At 41.6% G+C, this 21,106-nt stretch overlaps 1 protein-coding gene across 1 annotated transcript in view; it reads right to left on the bottom strand.

The window, feature by feature from the left end:
• Positions 1-21,106, bottom strand: part of LOC138633475 (cadherin-2-like) — a gene marked incomplete at its 3' end in the record, with an annotated part of 91,650 nt that overhangs the window by 27,640 nt on the left and 42,904 nt on the right. The window contains exons 3-5 of the mRNA XM_069719723.1: positions 8,396-8,625; positions 3,954-4,127; positions 1,650-1,805 (exon numbers count right to left, since the gene is read on the bottom strand). Of these exons, the coding sequence (XP_069575824.1) occupies positions 1,650-1,805; positions 3,954-4,127; positions 8,396-8,625 (560 nt within the window). The remainder of the gene's footprint in view (positions 1-1,649; positions 1,806-3,953; positions 4,128-8,395; positions 8,626-21,106) is intronic.

Here is a 21,106-nt window from a genome sequence, read left to right as displayed (position 1 = left end):
TATATTGGGCTTGTCTGTTTTTGTCTGACTTTGATGGAAGGTTGTTGGACCGTGAGGCTTTACTGGCGAGTTACATTAATACTGCGCTGTTTACTGCAGCTGCTGAGGTGATTGGATCTGGAAATGGTTTAGACCCATCGAATGACAACCATCTGAGCTTTCCAGACAACTCACACGAGTACACAGGTGAACTGTAGCTCTGCAGACGAGGTCAAAGTCGATGCCGTTTAAACTTCTAAGCATTTAAAATAATGAGATAATGTGCTGGTGAGAGAACCTGTTTCTGTCTGACAGCTTTTCTTTATTCTAAGCTGCAGCAGGATCATCAGCTCCTGGCTCAAGTAATGAGAGCAGTATTTAGTCTTGATATTGATACTGATATTGTCATCTCACTCTTGGATAAAAAGCAAACACGTGTATTTACCATTAAGAGAAAAACTAGTGCAGTTGTGTGCAGCTGTCAACACACTCAGATCCTCTCTGTTTTCTAAGCAGGGCTCCTCTCTAGAAACTAAACTGCAATCAGACTGTTTTTACTGCACCAACAGGAAAACGTTTTATTCTGTTAACTAACTTTATCTTCACAGTTTGAGTTCGTAACTTCAGCTTGTTTATCGTCCAGCCCTCTTTACCACTATATGAGACTCTTGGTAACACAGCGTTTGGGGTTTTAAGCTACAGTCAAAGTGAAAATAGACAACAATCAGTCAGTGTTATTCCGAACGTACGTTGACCCGAGGTTTGTGGTTATCGAGTTAACTTCAGGTTAAACTCAGGGTTTTTTGGGGTCACTACGATGGTTCACTTCTTTTCAGAACATATCACCATGGTAACTGATGCTGCAGAGCTAACCCGCTCCAGGGCAAGGTTGACAACAGATCAAAAACGTGTAAAAAACTAAAAACTGCCTTATAACCAATCAGTTCACTTTTAAAATGGTATCAACAGTTTTAGAGCATGTTATGGAGCTCCATGCACAGATAGTGAGAGTTTGTCTCAGGAGGGTCTGAGTGTTCAAAGACCGGGAAAACCTCTGCAGCTTTCCCTGTCAACTATTTTACACACCAGATGTAGATTCCACTTCACAGCGCTTCTTTTACACTCAGATCATCCTGCAACACACACTGACTGAAGCACCAAAGCCTCAAACTTGTTGTATGTATCAGATATGGAAGCACACTTACCTACCACTTTAATTTGTTTTTTATATTTATATCTTATAAGCTTGTAAGTCTGTTTGACACCACCAGGGTTACAGCTGATAGAATGAGGCTAAAACTGTCATATGCAGCATGAGAATACGTCCGGGCAACACATCAGTGTAAATGCAGTAAGATGTACTCGGGCTCTAATCATGGTGCAGCGATAGCGTCGGCCTTTTAAGGTCTGAATTAACACAGGATTTTTTTTTGCCAGCTGTCCTTCCTGCATTTGGCAGCTTCAACTGTGCTTATTAAGCCTGAATTAACTTCATATTTTTCAAATTATAATTTGCATTATATTTGTAAAATATGCCGCTCTGCTGCCAGTAAACCTGTCCATGTTTGAGTTGACTTGGCAGGTTAACTGCTTATCCTGATTCCATCTGTTAGGTTTAGTTAAGCCAGATAATTAAAAGATAACCCGGGATATCCTGCATGGTCTCTTACATGGAAGTTGGAGATGTGTTCTCTGTCCAGAGGCTTGGTGACCGACAGCTGGCCTGAGATGGGGTTGATGATGAAGATGCCGGTCGGAGGCTGGTCGGCCCCGGGGCCCGTCACACTGTAACGCAGCATCCGGTTCTTGTCCCGGTCCGAGCGGATCTATAGCACAGACAGAGTAGAAAGAAAAGGTACAGCAGATAATTTACTGGAGGAAATGTAGAAGAAGGAGCAACAAGGAATGTGGTAAATACAGTAATTGGATAAATTAAAAAAAAAAAAAAAAAAAAAAAATTGAATTAACAATGTCTGCACAAAATAAAAATAAAAATTCCACACTGCTGCTGGTATATTTTTGGAGATATTTCCTACCAGTAAACACGGTGGCCTGTTTAAAGAATACAATGAAATCCAAGCAAAGCCAAACTTTCTGAGTTTGACCTGGATATGTCTCATGTGTCAGGGTGACTTTAGACTTGCACGGGGAACACTCAGTGAGGGCCCGAGGCTGTCGCTACGGGAAACGTGATTTGAGATGAAATCATGGTGAACTGTGATGCCCGGTGCACCACTAACATCCTGCACGTTGTCCAAATCACCACAGCAGAGCAGAGACACATCCAGGGTTCCCACACCAAGTCAAATGTCAAACTTCCTGACTTGTTCCTGACTTTCACTGACTAAAAAGCTAAAATTCCATTAACTGTCATTCACAGAAAAACATGCTGCCGTTGTTCTGAGCAGAAAAGAAACAAACACATTTCTGTTAAAAACAGGTTGACACACGTTCATCTGTTCGATATTAAAACAAATTAAATCCACGTCTAAATACTGGCTGCAGAGGAAAATAACTGATCTAACAATAACAGTAATCAGCTCGCAGCCTGATAAGGTACATTTTTTATTTCTGCCAGTGAGCACGAATGCTGCCAAACACACACGGACAATAACTACATAACTAACATCACAGCTGCAGACATGGAAAATATGACATTTTATACATGGAAACTAAAATTTAAACATGCAAAAAAAATCTTTGATACTCCAGGAATTGGCCCAAAAATAATGATCAAATTTTCTGACTGGGAAAGAGTTTGTAAAACTCCTGAGCTGTGGGAACGCTGGCAGCAGAGGGAAAACACATGTTTAAAAAACTCAGAAAGAATTCTAACAAATCAGTTCAGGTTTAATTGTATCCGTATTGTCAGGTTGATCCAGTTCTCTGTAGTTAAAGTTGTGTAGACTGCAGATGAGAAGTTGCTGGAGGTCGATGAAGTTGATGAGGAAGAAGAGCTCCGGTGAACAGTCTACATAGAGCTTGTTTTCACTCTCCGCTCATCATCGCAGCCAGAAAAACATTATTTTGTTCATCCTTGTGTTTAAAATGGCTGGAGACTGTTTAACTGACTCATCCTTCCAGTTTATACTGTTGTTTTGACACAAGAAGTGATTCATGAGAAGAGTTTGGCTCTTGAATGCCTGTTCCAAACAGGATGTCGGGAGAACAGTGCAGATGTTCTGAAGTTCAGAGCGGCTGCTCGAAGTTTAAAAGTCAGAAAGAGTCCTGGCCAGAGAAAATATATATTTCCACATCTCTTAAAAACTTTAGGCCAGATTTACTGTGTTGTGTTTCTCAGTTTGTGTGTTTGTGTGTTTGTCTGCAGGGCGTGGCCCCTCTCCTCATTGCTTATGCATTTAAAAGGAGGATCATGCAAATAATAGAAGGAGACGTAGAGGTGGATTCTGTGTTCTGCTCATTCACTCAGGTCACATCCTGTCTGACTGTCAGTTCTGCAGAGAAACTCTGCAGAAGGGAAGAGACACGAGGAAGACTGCAGTGAAAACACACATTTAATATAGGCGTTTATTTTGTTTTTGGAAAACCTGATCACTAATAAATATGAAGCAAATATGAAGGCCGTAAAAACAAAATGATTTCCTAAATAAATCTGATCCTTTATTTAGTCTTACATGAGGTGTCACTCGTGGTCTAATTCTTACTCAAATTGGTTTCTGTGCATTTGATGAGCTTCATTTTGTTGATGTTATCTATTTAAATCACATCTGATTCATTTCATGGAAGTCTGTGTCTTTATGTTCTTTGCTTTTTTGTGAATCACTGCATTTCCCTTGTTTTCCTGTTTTAGTCAGTAAAAGGTCCTCACAGCCGCTGTAAGACAGGCCTGCTTCTGTGTGTGTGTGTGTGTGTGTGTGTGTGTGTGTGTGTGTGTGTGTGTGTGTGTGTGTGTGTGTGTGTGTGTGTGTGTGTGTGTGTGTGTGTGTGTGTGTGTGTGTGTGTGTGTCTCTTACTCTGACGAGGTCCTCAGGGAACTGTCCCCGTGAGTTCTCGGGGACGTTGATAGGCGGAATGACCCAGTCCCTCTTCACCCGCCTCAGAGTGCCATCGCCTCTGACAACCACGCTGCGCCACGGAAACAGGATCTCTGGTACCTGCTGAGTCAGGCTTGCATCACTGGGCTTCACCTGCAGAGACAGTAAACAAGCATTGTGTACATTGTGTACATTGTGTACAAGGCTACATACACACACAAACACACAGAGTGCAGCTGAGTGCCGGGAAGGCTCAGTGACTCAGGATATCGCTGACCTCATTCCAGTGGATTAATGCTCTCATTACAGTCTGCCTGATGAATGACCACCACCTGTCACCATGGGTGTGTGTGTGTGTGTGTGTGTGTGTGTGTGTGTGTGTGTGTGTGTGTGTGTGTGTGTGTGTGTGTGTGTGTGTGTGTGTGTGTGTGTGTGTGTGTGTGTGTGTGTGTGTGTGTGTGTGTGTGTGTGTGTGTGTGTGTGTCGTCTTCAACAACAGATCTGCATTACTGAGCAGTGTCACTGCAGGGTTCACAGAGGAGGATAAGGAAAAGGAAGTGCTTCCCTGGAGGATAGGTGGAGGGGGGGGGCACTCTTGATTACATTTGATTTTATTTATGAAATACACATATGTAATGATAAATGTAAAAATAAATAAAAAAGAATAATGAGTTCTTATGTTATGACCAACACAAACTTAATTAAAAAAAGAAGCATCATGCAGCATCCGTCAAAGGACTCGTCTTGTTTTACTGATACAAATATTTAATCGTCATTTTTGTCTCAAATGCAATAATCGAACTGGAGTTTTGGAGAGTGTGTGATTTTAATAACCAACTCATATAAAGGTGTGTTTGTTAGGCTCAAAGCTGATTTCTGGAATTCAGAGTGATTCGTTGTTAAATGTTTCTCATTATAAAGCTAACAGGGAAGAGATCTTCAGTGAGATGCTGGAAGACTTTTAACATAAAACAACTGTGCAGGGTGTGTTGACATCTTAACAATGATCAAAACATGGGAGAAGAAATGGATGAAATGATAACTGTTCAGAAGTACTTCAATGTAGCTTAGGCTTTTAATTAAACAGACCGATTTTCCAACATGCCCTTTATTTCTAAAACCCTTAAAAAAGTCATGGCAAATCAATAATGTGATCATTTATAGAGGAACGAAGACTTTCAATCAGGCTTTAGAGTTCACAGAGCACAGAAACAGCTCTGGTGAAAGTTACTAACGGGTTTCTCGTGAGAGCGGACAGGAAAGTGAAGGAGAGAGTTCTGAACCTCCTCAGCCTGGAGAGAGTCCCGGTCCTCTGGAGATAGATAGATCACTAGACCTCCTGGTGAGATCTTCACTGGACCCCTTGGGAGGTGGAGGGAGGTGGAGAGAGCAGGAGGGAGGTGGAGTGGACTGCCGCCTGACTGGATGGACCATCAACTACCTCACCAACAGTACGAGACTTCACAACTGTGTGTCCGATGTGGTGGTTTGCAGCACGGGGGCCCTGAACACCTCCCTCTTCCGTTCTCCCTGAACACCTCCCCGTTCTGTTCTCTGGATTAACACCAGGAAGAAGAAGGAGGTGCTGATTGATTTCCACAGGAAGGAAACACCACCTCCACAGGTGAACATCCAGGGATTGGACATGGACATTGTGGACACTTATAAATTCCTGGGTGTTCACCTCAACAATAAACTGGATGGGCTGGACAACACGGATGTTGTCTTCAAGAAGGACCAGAGTCGACTCCAACTGCTGAGAAGACTGAGGTCCTTCAGAGTCTGCAGGACTCTGCTGAGGACGTTCTACGACTCTGTGGCGGCGGCGGCCATCTTGTATGCAGCGATCTGCTGGAGCTGTGCAGGAACAGAGAGGGACAGGAGGTCAAAGGTCAGCTCTGTCCTGGACAGTCCTCTGGGCTCCATAGAGGAGATGGGGGAGAGCAGGATCATGGACACCACCTCTCATCCTCCATGAGACTGTAGGAGCTTTAAGCAGCTCCTTCAGACTGCTGCACCCTCAGAGCAGGAAAGAGCGCCACCTGCAGGTCGTTTGTTCCGACGGCTGTCAGACCGTTCAACACCAGCCTTAAATAACATTGCACCGTACTTCATTTCATAGCACCTGACACTTTTCCACTTTTTCCACTCATCCCAAGCCGTATTTATTTATTTTCTTTTATATTTATTTGTTTTTTGTGTATATAGCTTGTGTGTGTGTGCATCTTTTTTCGTGTTTCTTTGCTGCTGTAACAACTGAATTTCCCCACTGTGGGATTAATAAAGTCCAAGTCTAAGTCTAACAGCCTCAGATAATGGACTCGTCTCTGTACTTGTTCTTCTGGACCTCAACGGCTGCTTTTGATACGATTGATCATACGATCTTATTACAGAGATTAGAAGACGTTACGAGGATTAAAGGAACTGCATTAGACTGGTTCAAATCCTACTTATCAGATAGATTCCAGTTTGTCCATGTCAACAATGAATCTTCCAGACAAACAAGAGTTAGTTATGGAGTTCTACAAGGCTCAGTGTTAGGTCCAATACTTTTTACTTTGTACATGCTTCCATTAGGAGATGTCATCAGGAAGCACTGCATCAACTTCCATTGTTATGCAGATGACACTCAGCTATATCTTTCTATAAAACCAGATGAAACTAATCAGTTAGTAAAACTTGAAGCCTGTTAAAAAGACATAAAGGCCTGGATGACCAAAAACTTCCTGCTTCTAAATTCAGACAAAACAGAAGTTATTGTACTTGGTCCTAAACACCTCAGAAACTCTTTCTGTAATCACTTAGTTACTCTAGATGACGTTGTCTTGGCCTCCAGCAAAACTGAGAAACCTTGGAGTCATATTTGATGAGGATTTGTCCTTTAGACACCATATAAAGCAAATCTCCAGAACTGCCTTCTTTCATCTACGTAATATTAATAAAATCAGGAAAATCCTTCCTCAGTGTGACGCAGAAAAACTCATTCATGCGTTTGTTACTTCCAGGCTGGATTATTGTAAGAGGAGTTCCTCACAGATATTTTTGGCAAAAATTCCTCTTAAAAATCAAAAATGTCCACTGGCACGAAGTCTTGTTCGGCTAGCCAGCTAAACAGAGACAGCATGCTTTCGGCAAAGTTGCAATTATCCTTAGTGGAAAATAGAAAATAATGACATTATAAAACCAGTAACCTTATCATGTTCATAATTTCCAAATATATCTGTTTTATATAAAGTGAGCTTTTATTTAGATATAAATGATCTCACACACAGTCAGTGATATACATCCCAATGTTTCGGTCTAACTTTAACTGATTATTTTAAAACTAAAACTCATCAAATCATGCTGAAATATTTATTAAAAATTCCTTTCCTAAAACTAGTGGAGATTAAAGACACAACACTTTCAATTTAGGTGGATTTTCCTGCCGCCTGTTTGTCTCAGTCTCCAGTTCATGTGCAGACGGCCGCCGTCCTGTCCTCAGCAGTGCTGACAAAAGACTAGCTGTTAACTGCCATGGCTGCTCCTCATGAGTTTTCCTCATGAAGGACTGTTGACACCTTCTTTCACTCGGTGTTTTCTCTCCCTCACCAACTGCAGCGAGTGATGCTCTTAGCAGCTAAAGCATATGGCATGTGTCAGCGATTTCTGGGCTCTGTTTAGAAGAACAGCCAATCAAAGCCGCCGCCTCGTCTGAATCCATGCAGAGGATCTTATTATCACTGTTGAACATGGAACTAACAGATGGCTGTTTGACTTGCTTTGTCTCTGCAATCAGCACTTGGCCAACCTCTCACGCCTGAGCCCAAAATATGAGATTTTGTATGTGTTTCTCTTGCAGGCTTCTCAGACTCAGATGCAAGTACGTGTTAATACAGTCGTGTTCTGTATGTGTCAGTAAAGTCACGATTATTCATTATCATTAATGCACCCCCCCCGACCCCACATTTACCACACTGTGTTGCTTCACACTGTTTCTGTCTCTCAGTTCGTGTCCTGCTTGTTATTCTGGATTCTGTCTCCACCTCCTCCCTTGTGTTTGTTTACCTGCCTGTTTTTTTTTACAACCTTGCTTCAACAATTTGTAAGTAAGGATCGATGTTTGCCGTGTGTCATGTTTTGGGTCCTCAAACTGAACTTCATTGTAAATACAGGCCTGAATATGATGCAATATACTGAATGTACTATTAACCAAGTGATTGATGGCATTGATTGACAAATTAGAACAGCTGATATTGCAACTAAAAATGATTTTTATAATTGACTAATGTATAACCCTCATATTCCACTGGTCCGTTACGTCACGTTTGCGCTGTGATTTTGTTCCGTCCTTTGAACGGCTTCACACGGTTACACATTGTGACCTGCAGAAACTATACGAGGGACTGCATGGAATAGTTCTGGACCTCTGCTCTTCCTACCTGTTCAGGTCCAGTGTTGCTGCCATTTGGACGGACGTGGAGATGCACTCTGGCCTTCCAGACCTGTTTGGACTGCAGGTCTCCAGCATAGACCACCACCACGGCGTTTTTCTTTCCCACTGTGGTTAAGCACCGCAGGGCGTACACCACACCTTCCTCGCTGACGCCGAAATCAGATGAATCTCCAGCTTTGAACCACACCTTCCCTCGACTGCAGTCCACAAAGCTCACTGTGGGAAAGAAGAAAATGGCCACAGATGTCAGACTGATTGAAAAACATCAGTAATAAATGGTGAGATGTCTACAAACACCCAGCAACCAGTTCACAGGGTGCTCAACTTTTCCATATCTCCTGACCCCACTTGGGGCTTCATCTTTACAAACTGTCTTTACTGTATTTCAAGATGACGTTGAGACATAACAATAATGTAAGGCTGAATGGGGGATACCAAAGGCTATACAAGAAAGAAAAAGATGTTGGCTTTGGTTTAAGATATTCAGCCTATTATAGGACAAGTTAATTTATTCTAAAGGAGCTGGAGGAGGTTAAGGTCAGGGCTCAAGCAATTTCTTCAACAGCAATTATTAGCCGTTTATAGCTGACTTTGATCGAAAGCAAGCTACACCCTAGACAGGATGCCAGAAAATTAGGTGGACACGTCCACCGTCTCCTGGATCACTGACTACCTGACAGGCAGACCACAGTTTGTCCGTCTGGGCAGTGTGCTGTCTGATACGGTGGTCAGTGGTACTGGAGCTCCTCAGGGAACTGTTCTGTCTCCCTTCCTGTTCACCTTATACACCACTGACTTCCAGTACAACTCAGAGTCAAGACATCTGCAGAAGTTCTCTGATGACTCTGCAGTGGACGGTGTATAAGGGATGGACGGGAGGAGGAGTCAGTGGACGGTGTATAAGGGATCTATCTATCTATCATCTATCTATCTATCTATCTATCTATCTATCTATCTATCTATCTATCTATCTATCTATCTATCTATCTATCTCTCTCTCTCTCTCTCTCTCTCTCTCTCTCTCTATCTATCTCTCTCTCTCTCTCTCTCTCTCTCTCTCTATCTATCTATCTATCTATCTATCTATCTATCTATCACAATTGATATCTTATTATCCCTGTTTCCTGTTTGTGCTTCTGCACCAACAGCCGTTGCCAGAGGCATAATGTTTTCTGTTTTCTGTTGAATCTCTACGACTCCAGGAAATTATCAAAAATTTGGCACAAACATTCATTTGGTCCAAAGGAAGAACTGATTAGATTTTGGGGGTCAAAGGTAAAAGGTCAAGGTCACTGTGACCTCATGTCTGTCCCATACAGCCGTCCCCTTCTTGTGAACACCCTGAGGGAAATTTCATCAAATCTCAAAACAGTTGAGCAACCAGCAGGCCAATGTGGGGAAGATAACAAAGAAACCGCTGGAGGATTTCCTTCATTTTTGGCATAAATGTTCACTTGGACTCAATAAATGTTTGATTATTTTGTGGTGGCCACAGGTTAAAGGTCAATGTGATGTCTCAGGAAGGCCTTTGGGAAATGTCTTCAAATGGGGCACAAAATGTCACCTTAACTTCAAAGATTAACTGTTTAAAATATAGTAGTCAAAGGTCAAGGTCACTGTGACCTCATGTCCGTCCTATACATCAGGCCCATTCTCATAAATGTGAAATCTCAGGAACACCCTCAAGGAATATCGTCACATCTCAGGACTCAACAGCTGTGCAACCAGCTGTGCAACGCCAGGAAGCTGAGAAAGGTCACAACAACCTGGAGACAACCAGGCATGTTAGTTTTTCTTCAAAGGCATTGAGCAGGAAATTTAAGAGATAAAAAGTAGGAGTGAATAAAAAAGACCCGTAAAACCTGACCTGCATTTAGATGAGCAAGAGAAGAAAGACTGATGGATCTGACCAGAGTTTACCCTTCCTGTAAATCCCAAAGCTGCAGTTCTGCAGAAGTAAACCATAAAGGAGCAGAAAGTGAACCAACTATCAGCAGGAGGAAGGTTGATTCTACACTGCAACCTTCTTCTTGATTTGTTTGTGCATTACAGCCCACCCTCGCGGAGGAAGGAGCTCCTGTGAAGCGTGGGGGAGGAGTCCAAAGGATGGAACTGGATTTCACCAGTAAAACATCCCAATGTTGTCAGCAGTGTGATTTGAATAGACAGATCGCACTCCTGCAGAACAAAGCCGTCACAGTTGGCACATTAACAACAAGTCAGTGCATCCAGAATGGCTTCGTCGACCTCAGCTGGGGGAGAGGAGGTGGGGGTGTGGGGCAAAGACTGCAGCTTGGTTTCTGTCCAAGTGCTTCTTTTCACAAGCATTAATAAACCAGAAAAGGAGAACAGAAGCAAAAAAAAAAAAAATGTGATAAGATTTCTACAACCGTACAAAATGTTTTGATGCTTGCTCCGTCCAGAATCAAGTTTACATTTTCCGTGATATGTTCAGGATGTTTGTCCTCCATTATGATTTCAGTGTTTAAGTATGCATTACAAATGAGATTTAATTCAGTATAAGTTAACCTTGTGAACTCGGGGCCATTTTCAGGGTAATTCAACTATCTTCACATTCAAGCGCTTATCTCGGCCATTACAAACTACGATTCAATTTAATTTAATTTGTATAGCTCCAAAACGCAACAGAAGGTAATGTCAAGACACAAACCACAATAAAGTCTTTACAATAGAACCTTAGAACAAAGGTTATGAAGGCTGGTCATACATGCGGTACCATCTTGTTAGTATTTGTTTGTTTATTTCTTTGGAACAGTTGAGGAAATCCAGATCATCCATCATCAGATGAGAAAATACATGCAGATAAGAGACTTTATCAAGGAGAAAAAAATACTGCATCTTGTAAAATGTTTGTGTTTTTACATGTGTCTTTTGAACACAACTATCAAATTATCACGATGAAACACAATACAGTTGTTTTTTATTATTATTATTTTTCAAGGCATTTCATGTCATTTTTGCACAATGGCAGGGGGTAATGTCAGCCGCTGAACACTGCTGAAGTTTGCAGTGATTTTAAAACAGACTGAAATGTTAGGTCTTGCTGTTTATTTGATATGCAGTATGTTGTGAGGTGATTGGCGCTTTGTGACTAATTCAATAAGAATCAGGATTGTGAAGATGGGTGAGAAAAATAGTAAAGATATTACTTTGCATAAGTTTGATCTATCTTCATAGCGTTAATATTTCAGTATACAAACTTACAAACATCCGCTTCCACTCTTTATCGTAATGTCTTTCATATCTCTTCATTGATGTGTTCATAAGTAATTCACAAAAGATGAATGGGTGTTATGTCCTTCAAGAACCACAACACATTAAATTGACAACAATGAAAACAGCCATTCCTCACATTTTCACTTAATCTTTGGCCTTTTGCTTGATGAATTATTCAAACAACTGTTCAATGTTTAGAAATTTGTTCAGCTGTCAACATTTGAAAGGAATCAAGTTATACATTTCTAAAGCGTCTACAATTGGTATTATTTCATATTTTGGGCAGAGGAAGCTTCACGATTAAAGTTTTTCATGTTAGTTCACAATCAGAAGTTATAAACTGAGAATGATATAATCAGAAGAAGACACAAACCGATATAATATGTCTGTTAAAGAGCAGTGTCTCTGTCCCTCACAGATGACCTTGGGCTATGTACACCCTCTAGCTGGCAGGGAGCTCAATTTGTAGAAAATAGCCGAGTGATGTCAGAAATGAATAATTCAACTGTCTACCAATTAATAGTGAAATCGACCATCAGTGCCTCCTAAAGTTGAGGCCCGCTAACGTTACTTAAATGTTCGCTACATTCTTTGTTAACCATCAAGACTGATCGTCAGTGGCTCTGTGATGCTGGACTTATGTCTCCCAACCATTAGAGCCTGCGTACAATCATGTGTATATATATATATATATATTAAGTTTAGTAAATGCTGAGATATTTTAGAGAAAAGTCTAAATTTAAGCTACGAGAACAAAAGTCAAATGATCACAAAAGTCAGAGGACTTTATCCTCCGAGGAACATGAATATCTACACAACATTTCATGGCGGTTCATCCATCCATATTTGTTGGCGTTATTTCAGTCTGGACCAAAGTGATGGGGGAACCAGTCAATAGACATTTGTAGAGCTACATGGAAAGGATGGCTAAGAAAGAATAAAAAAAAAAAAACTAAATGTTTCCGTCCAGGTTAGGTTAAAGTAGGTTTATGATTTTCCAACCTGGTATCACGGCGAAATGTGAAATGGACACACTGGTCCACTACACCAAAACGCAAAATAGTTACACTTTGGCCTCTCTGGGCGTGACCGTTTCACGTTTTCCTGTAGTGGATGAAAATGAAAACTACTGCATACAGCCGGGAAAATTAAACTTTTAGGAGAAACACATGGTTGGGGTTAGAAAACAAAATCAACTCAAGAACAACGCTGTCAGCTCCTGGTTTTGAACCTCTGCCTTGTGCATGGCAGTCTGTGTTTCCAATCCAGCGGGTGACAAATCATGGCAGTAAGCTTTACGCTCACAAAATGTGAAAGTGTCACGCTAAGACAGGCCAAAGCGTGGCTATGTCACATTTTGCTTTAGTGGACCAGCGTCTTTTTCACGCTTTGCTGTGATACTGGGTTGTATTTTCCTTTACAAACTGGAAAAAGTATGAGCCGGAGATCACGCAGCCGGGTGCTGCCGCTCCACAGGCTTCCTGGAAATTGTCCGATCAGAAGAAAGTGGACTTTTCATGGAGGGAGGCCTCAACGATACCGGAGCTCAAATGGCTTGTTTCAGACAGAGGATGAACAGCAGGGCTGCATAAAGAGCCAGTAGAAGAAAAAACATGATTTAAAAAAAAAAAAAAAATTATCAACTGGGAATCATGAATAGTTGTTCTGGAAGAATCTGAGATTATTAAAAATAATAATAAGATATAAAAAGTGGAAATGTGCATAATAACTGCTCTTTGAAGACTGTTTCCCCAAATCCAGAGCTAATTTATTCACTTCTTCTCAGATAATACAGGCACACTTCATTCACAGGTTTTTTTTCCTTTTTTTTTTTTTTTAAATGTGCTTGATGGGAACAACACTGATGACGGAGAGACAGTGACAGACAGAGGAGAACTAGGACCAGCTGACTGGAGAGGACATGTGGAAGCAGAAATAAGAGCTGCTGTGATTCTCTGAACGAGTGTGTGTTTGATTATTGGCATCACTGCCCAGACATGTTGAGGCTCAGAAGTTAAATGACTGAAGCTTTGTATTTCTTGGATATAACTCTATGTATCTTTAATATTTATTGTTATGTGTAAAACATCAATGTGTACAATGTGAATACAATTTGGTTTTACTGCAGTAGTCGTCTGCAGGGCCCCACTAATGGCTGCAAAACCGTAACTGTCTGGCCCCTAAATAAGGAATCCTTTGTGTCTTCATTCATTAAACTCACTCTTACCGAAAGGCTTTTTCTTTGCTCCTTGTAGTTATGTCTTGACAGGTACAATACAAACAATTATAATTGATTATTATACACAATGCTTTGGTCACTACTACGGAGCCCGGGAGTGGCCTTACAGGGGTAAATGTAAATCGTGCAGACTAAATACTAAAACAAGGCCACGAGATACTAAAAACATACACTGAGTGAGTAAAGGATTTCTCGCTGTGTTGGTATTATTGACAGAGACGTTGGAGTGTTTTCTCACTATTATCTTCGGATCGTCTGAAATGACAGTGTATGTATGGACTGAGGAAAACTAGCTCAATTTCAATTTCAATCCAGCTGAACATGTTTTTTTGTACCGATCATTTCGATAGGCTAACGGTAACCCTGTTACTACCTATGTGCAGCACTAATATTTACTTTGGGCACATCATATATACCGGTATTAAAGGAGCACCAGTAGTTATTAGCCTTTTTGGTGACTCTAAATATGTCATTGACTGGTCAGACTGGCGGTGGTGGCTACGCTAACATCTACCCCGTTAACTAAGGACAGCTGTGATGTAAGGGATGCAAAGGATTGTTGTTAGTAGAAGGCAATAATGATGATATTGAGAGCTTGTGGTTTATATCGTTGGCAGTATGCTAAGTTTGAGAATGCTATCGACATTACAGATGGTCAACTGACATTTGAAGCAGCTGCGGTGCTTAGAGCTGAAAGCCTGTCGTGCTGTGCTGTCTCTATATATAAACTTATCTCGTGCGCACGATTTAGTATCTCGTGGCCTCAATTTAGTTTTTCGTGCACGATTTAAATTATTTTTCTCTCTTTGGCCACTCCCGGGGAGAAATTGATGAAATGAACACCAGGATGTTTGAAGTTGGTCCACATTAACACTGAAACCAGAGTCTTAACTCAAACCAGTGTATCTGAGCCCTCTGTGAGGTCATGTATGAGACTGAGAAACAACGTCAGTCTGCTTTATGCACATTGTGTCTGTTCTGTCAGTGAAATATTAAAGAGGTCTCAGCCTGCAGGCCTTTTGTGACGATGAATCAAATCAAACAAGCTGAAAAGGCAGAATCATTTTCTGGTTGAGCTGTTCACCATATGCATGCTTTGACAGGAAGGAAGTCACTTTAAAAAAAAAAAAAAAAGTAAGGCATCACGTTCCACTGACACTGCAGTGTGTTGCAGTAAAAAAAAAAAACATCAAAGTCTATTATATCTATCAAAACCAAGGGCATCAGATTAAATTGAATAAAGGGACCATTTTGGCCTGATGGTCTCAGAGCAGCACTTCTCTGGCTGCATGACAGAGGAGTCCTGAGGTTGTTATTATCATGGCAACACATCAGGAGGAAAACAGCTGCTTTAATTCTCTGTTTGATTCTTCATATGTCCTTCATCAGTCAAAGCTGTTTAATTACACAAAGACAAAAGCCTCATAAACTGCTCACAGAAGAAATACATTATTTAAACACTATATTTGACTGTTTGCAGGACAAACTATATTCTATAAGCACAGTGCAGTGAGCAGGTACTTAACCCCATCTTGACCTTTTCTTTGTATGTATCTAATACTAAACTGTGTCAGATTTTCAAACTCAATCTAGCATAAAACAATGCCAAAATTGTATGTATTAAAGCAAACTGATGACCTGATGTTCTGCTTCAGGATTTCCCTTCAGTGAGAAGAATTCATGTTTCCCTTAAATATCACAAGTCATCCCCAAGTTAGAGTTAGAAACTGCTCCTGCTGTGAGTGAATGGTGTACAGCACCCTGATGTGCACAGCGCTGAGATAAGAGTTAACATTCGTGACTACTCCTGGTTTCACAGCTTGAGCAACACCAGCACCTGATTTACACGTTTCTGGGATGGCTGGTCCAACACATCGCAACTTGAGCTGAGAGCGCACATCGAAGTTTGTGACAAATGTTCGGGGAACGGAAAGAAGCAGCAGGGAGACAAATCTGATTAGTAGGGGTTGATTGTGTTGTTGTGGGGCGACAAACTTGTGCGTTTTTAACTATGAGCGGCGTGTTGTCATGTTGGAGAGGCGTGTTGCCATGGCGCCACAGTTCAAGTGGTTTGCAGCGAATGTTTCCACTCAGACACCTCAGAAGGTCCCGGTGGAACTCTGTGTTGACATTCTGACTCTGGGGGATGAATTCATGGTGACACAAAGAACCCCCCCTGGTGTCTCCTGACCTGATGCCTTCTTCGGTCTTGGTTAGTGAAGCTCCGCCCCTCTTGAAACATGATGTCATCAGGACACCTCGCCCGTCTCACCGCATCATCGCCGTAGACTTTCTGAAGCATTTCAAGGGTCTCTGTTGACCGTTTACAGAGTTTGCCTCAACATTTGATGTCACAGGGAAATCAGCGACACACCCAGACCACTGCTCACTAAACCACGTCCACCACGAGGTGCTGAGTATTCACTCACACAGGTTACAGCTTCTGTGTGAACGTCAGGGTGCTGCGCACAGTTCACGCGCAACAGGAGCAGTCTCAGAACTTTCTGATTCACCCTCATAATGAGACCTGTTTTCCAAACTGTCAACTCATCAGTGCATAAAACATTCTCCCAAAAGGTTTGAGGATCATCAAGGTGGCTGTGGAATAATTCAGATAATATGCCGCTGGGATTTTTTTGGCTTTGCCACTCTCCTGAGAGGCCATTTTTACCGAGTGTGTTTCAGACAGTGGCGCTGCAGGTCCTTACAGTCTTTCCTGAGTTGTTTGTGACTCCTTGGATGAGTTGTGCTCTTGGAAGGACTTTGAAAGTTTAGCTGGTAGTAATCAGGGTTGGGTGTATCTGGTACGGCTGCAACCAGTTATCAATGCAGTTTCTTTACTTGTTAAGCTAATTTAAGGGGTGCGTACTTTTTCCACAAAGATCCTGTTGAATGTTAAATTTGTTAAATTTCTTTTGAAATTTCTGAGACAGTTCAGTAGGGATACACACAAACATAAAGAGGACCGGGAGAGGGGTGGATGCTCTGTGTAGTCATCCCATAATAATATCAAGTTTCCCCGACAAGAGGAGATGGCTCATTAACATCCAGAGGGTTTGTTCCTCCGGAGCAGGACTGTGATTCAGCACATTATACAGCATCTAATCCTGATTTTTCTATGTGTACTAATCGACAATTTGGTGTTGACATTTTTGAATGTCTAAAATGAAAATGTCTTCATCACACGAGTGTTTAAAGATCCTGTCTAACAGTCTTTCAATGAGGTGGTCGAGTCTTTGGTCCAAACATCTTCCACTCAGTCTGTTGGTCTCAGATGGCTCGTAAGGTTCTCACATTATATTCACAAACACTCCTGCTGCTATGACAGCTGTCTGATTTGACACTACGTGATACTCATGTAGCTGTAAAGACTAAGACTGTACAGGAATGGACAGCTTTCATCCAGAGATGTGACGTTAATTCATATATTAAAATACTATATCAGTTACAGTATTTATTGTCAATATTCCTAGGAACCCTCCCACTCCTTAATGTGCATCATCATACATCTGATCAATATCCTCAATGGAAGACACGCACACTCTGAAATCACATAACTACACACACACACACACACACACACACACACACACACACACACACACACACACACACACACACACACACACACACACACACACACACACACACACACACACAATACTGAGCAATAATACAAAAACAAATGATTTAAAATTAATTTGGATGGAAAGCATCAATATTCTTAAACTGTGAACTTTTCAAACATCAGAAGTGAAACGAGACAAGTGTTTTTCTGAGCTTGTTGTTGTCAGAGTAAAACCCTGGAAACTGAATCCTGGGCCACAGAGGGAAACCCTGGAAACTGAATCCTGGGCCACAGAGGGAAACCCTGGAAACTGAATCCTGGGCCACAGAGGGAAACCCTGGAAACTGAATCCTGGGCCACAGAGGGAAACCCTGACTAATAAAACAGTTTGCAGGGTAGGAAGCGCCTCAGGGCGTGAGGACAGATTCATTACATGCTGGACTGGCTGGAAATCCTCCCACAGCACACTGGGATGATTTCACTGGTCAAACATGTGACAGGAAAAACATTTTCCTGACAAACTCAAGTCACTAGAATACAGCTTTGGACAAATTTAGTTAAAGAGTGATGTCGTGTTTACAACAAATGAGTATTTGTGTTGGATTTTAATTGCTATTTTTGGCAGTCTCTAAATTCCCAAAAGGTCTGCAAGAATTTGATGCTTTGTAAGCATCAACAGCGAGAAGAAAAGAAGACGCTAAGAGTTCACAAGTTTACTTTCTGTCTGTCAAACTTAACCCTTAACTGTCAAACTAAAGTTTGAGGTCAAAATTAAATAAGGAAATGATTTAAATATCCAGAACAACAGACTGCAAACAGAAAAATCTGAATAAAATGCATCTAATCTCCAAAAAAGTTACATTTTACGAGAGGTGGTTTTACAGAAGAGAAATTATCATATTAGCAGCTCTGTTGCATTTTAGGCACTTTGAGGTGAATGCTAACATCAGCACATGCTCATAATGACCCAAGTTTTGTGAATATTACTCATAAACTAAAGTACTGGACACTGAAATTATCAAAATCTGAATACCTTTCTGTTATTAGGATAAAAGTCAGTTGTATTCAATCACATTCATGAATAATAGAGCGAGCTGCTTATTCGAACTAATGTTAATGATTAACAGCAGCACTGATATTGTTGGACGGTCCAGTGATCACGGCCATGCGAGCAGCAAACAGCGTGTTGATCTTGTCTCTGTTGGATTTGATTAAACAGGATGGACACAGACTTTGCCCTGAGGACATTTCTCTCGTCTAATCTGACAGATTTTAGAAGAACAATTATGGGAAAACAGGGGGCTCGTGATGACTCCGAATCAAGGCATGAAAGTTAAAGTGTTGACAGACAGGAACCCAGCGGTGTGGAAGCTGGTGCAGGCAGATGAAAGGAAGGACACACATTTGCATCAATGAACACACCCAAATAAAGGCATATGTGAACCTGCACACACACACACACACACACACACACACACACACACACACACACACACACACACACACACACACACACACACACACACACACACACACACACACACACACACACACACACACACACTCAAGCAAACAATAAGACAACAAAGGGAACGAAACAGGATTAAAGCCTCACTAGTGAATCTTCCAATGCAAATTTTGCATGCGTGCGTGCGTGCGTGTGTGTGTGTGTGTGTTTGTCTCATAGTGACAGCTGGGTGTTGCAAGATAAACTCTGTCTAGGAGCGAAGCCAGAGGCCAACGTCCTTCCTCTCTCTGTCAACCCACCCTGTGCAGGCTGAGCGTATAGAGAGTATTATATTCCATGAATTTAAATGAAATGAGGAGCCTCCTGCCAGGTTTGGTCCCTAGAAACAAAACAACGTATCTAAGACATTAGAAAGTGACATTGTGTACACCGTGTACTGGAGCAGATGTGCATTGTGGATAAATGGACGGAATTGGTTAAATTTGTAAATCCATTTTTTTCTTTCTTTCAGACCTTCAGTCACATGGAACCTTCACAATGATCGACCATTTTGAGTGGAGGTATATCTGAAAACACATGAAATTATGATTTTAACAGCCGCCTGTCTGTCACTGCCGGATTGTAAAGAGGATGGAAAAGAAGATGAGATTTACCGAAATACTGTAACCTGGAAACACTAATGTGAACACAAACTGTTTACACATTGTAGCACGACTATGCTACGGTGGGGTTATTTTGGACACAGACGAGCCGCTGCACTCACAGAGTTGAGTTTTAAACCTTTTTATTTTCCAGGCCACTCGACCTCCCCCTGTCACGGCGCTCTCCTGCCCTGCCTCCGAGCGTCCGTCCAGTCACTGCTTCTCACCTGTGTCTCCTCTCCAGGTTCCGCTCACTTATCAGGGAGAGACAAAATCAGTCATGATTGGGCTCAACTGGACTAATTCTCCTCTTCCCAGCACCGTTCCCTGAACCACTCCCCCACTCTCCCCCCTGCAGCCGAGCTAACCACACCCCACCACCACACACATGGAAATAAAGTCATGAAAAGGAACTTTTAGAATCTAAAAGCAGGACTGATGGATGACCTTCATCTTCCCTCATGCAAGAAAACATGGCCTGCTTTACCTCGGATATCACAGAGTTACAGGTCTGGAATGAAGTAAATATCATTGGGAGAGTTTCCATCCAATTTAAAGCTGAAAATGTAAAAAGTTAATCTAATCAGGGGACAATAGTGAGTCATTGTATCAGACAGTCACAATCTGGAACGCTTCAGATTCTGGGATCTACTGTATGTGGTTGCTTCATTTTGGCATGAAGGTGAAGGTAAGAGTCTTCTTTGTAACTCAGGGTCTCTGGCTTTCAGAATCACTGAGTAGTTGTCTTTTTTCCTGTAACTGATCATTGTAAAGGTAGATTGTGTGCACCCAGTAGCACACATAAAAGATGTCATGCATCAAGCCTGTAGTTTTTATACCAGCTTGTTTATCTTCATTTTTAGCAAGATCATGGTAGCAAGAAGAGAGCCACAGTGAAACAATATAATGACGTAATTTAGACTGTTTCAGTCCTGCTTGTGTTGTCACTAATTATTTGATTTGAATTGTCCAAACAAGGACAGTTTTGCTACATAAAATTGCCTCCGTTTGGTGGACAGACAGACGAGGAGCTAATTGAGAAGTCACACAGCTATTCTATCTGATCTGAACCGTGTATGAAGAAATGCAGCTAACTTTACATATTGAGAATAACATATCAGCAAATTGAGAAATTCAGCCAAGGACTTTTCAGCTAGGACGTCCCACAGCACACTTTCAGCAGCATCCTGAATGATAGCGGGGAAAATGTTGGTTAAAAACCTGATGGATTTTTAATGACAATCAACCAGCCCCCAGGATTTGTTAGCGTACGCCCGGTGGCCAGTAAACCTCTGACGTTATACGATCAGCTGCCTTCATAAGCAAACGCCACTCTTAGCATTAAGAGCTGATAACTTTCCAGTCCACAAGAAACTTTTACGAGTTCAACGTCATTTATTCCTTTCCTCACTAAATGCTGTCTCCAGTGAAGGAAAGCAACATTCCTGTTTTGCTTTTGGTTTTCCTAAAGTTTACGCCATTGTTGTGTTTACTGTTCATTTCATGAAAAGGTTCTAATTCTTTCTTTTCATGTGATTTACGTA

This window comes from Brachyistius frenatus, unplaced genomic scaffold, assembly GCF_029030835.1.
Source record: "Brachyistius frenatus isolate BFR_SWC_R1_liver_20210118 unplaced genomic scaffold, ASM2903083v1 Contig_221, whole genome shotgun sequence".
In the NCBI taxonomy this organism is placed as follows: domain Eukaryota; kingdom Metazoa; phylum Chordata; class Actinopteri; family Embiotocidae; genus Brachyistius; species Brachyistius frenatus.
The sequence above is the reverse complement of the archived record's forward strand: the minus strand, read 5'-3'. Positions and strand labels throughout refer to the sequence as shown.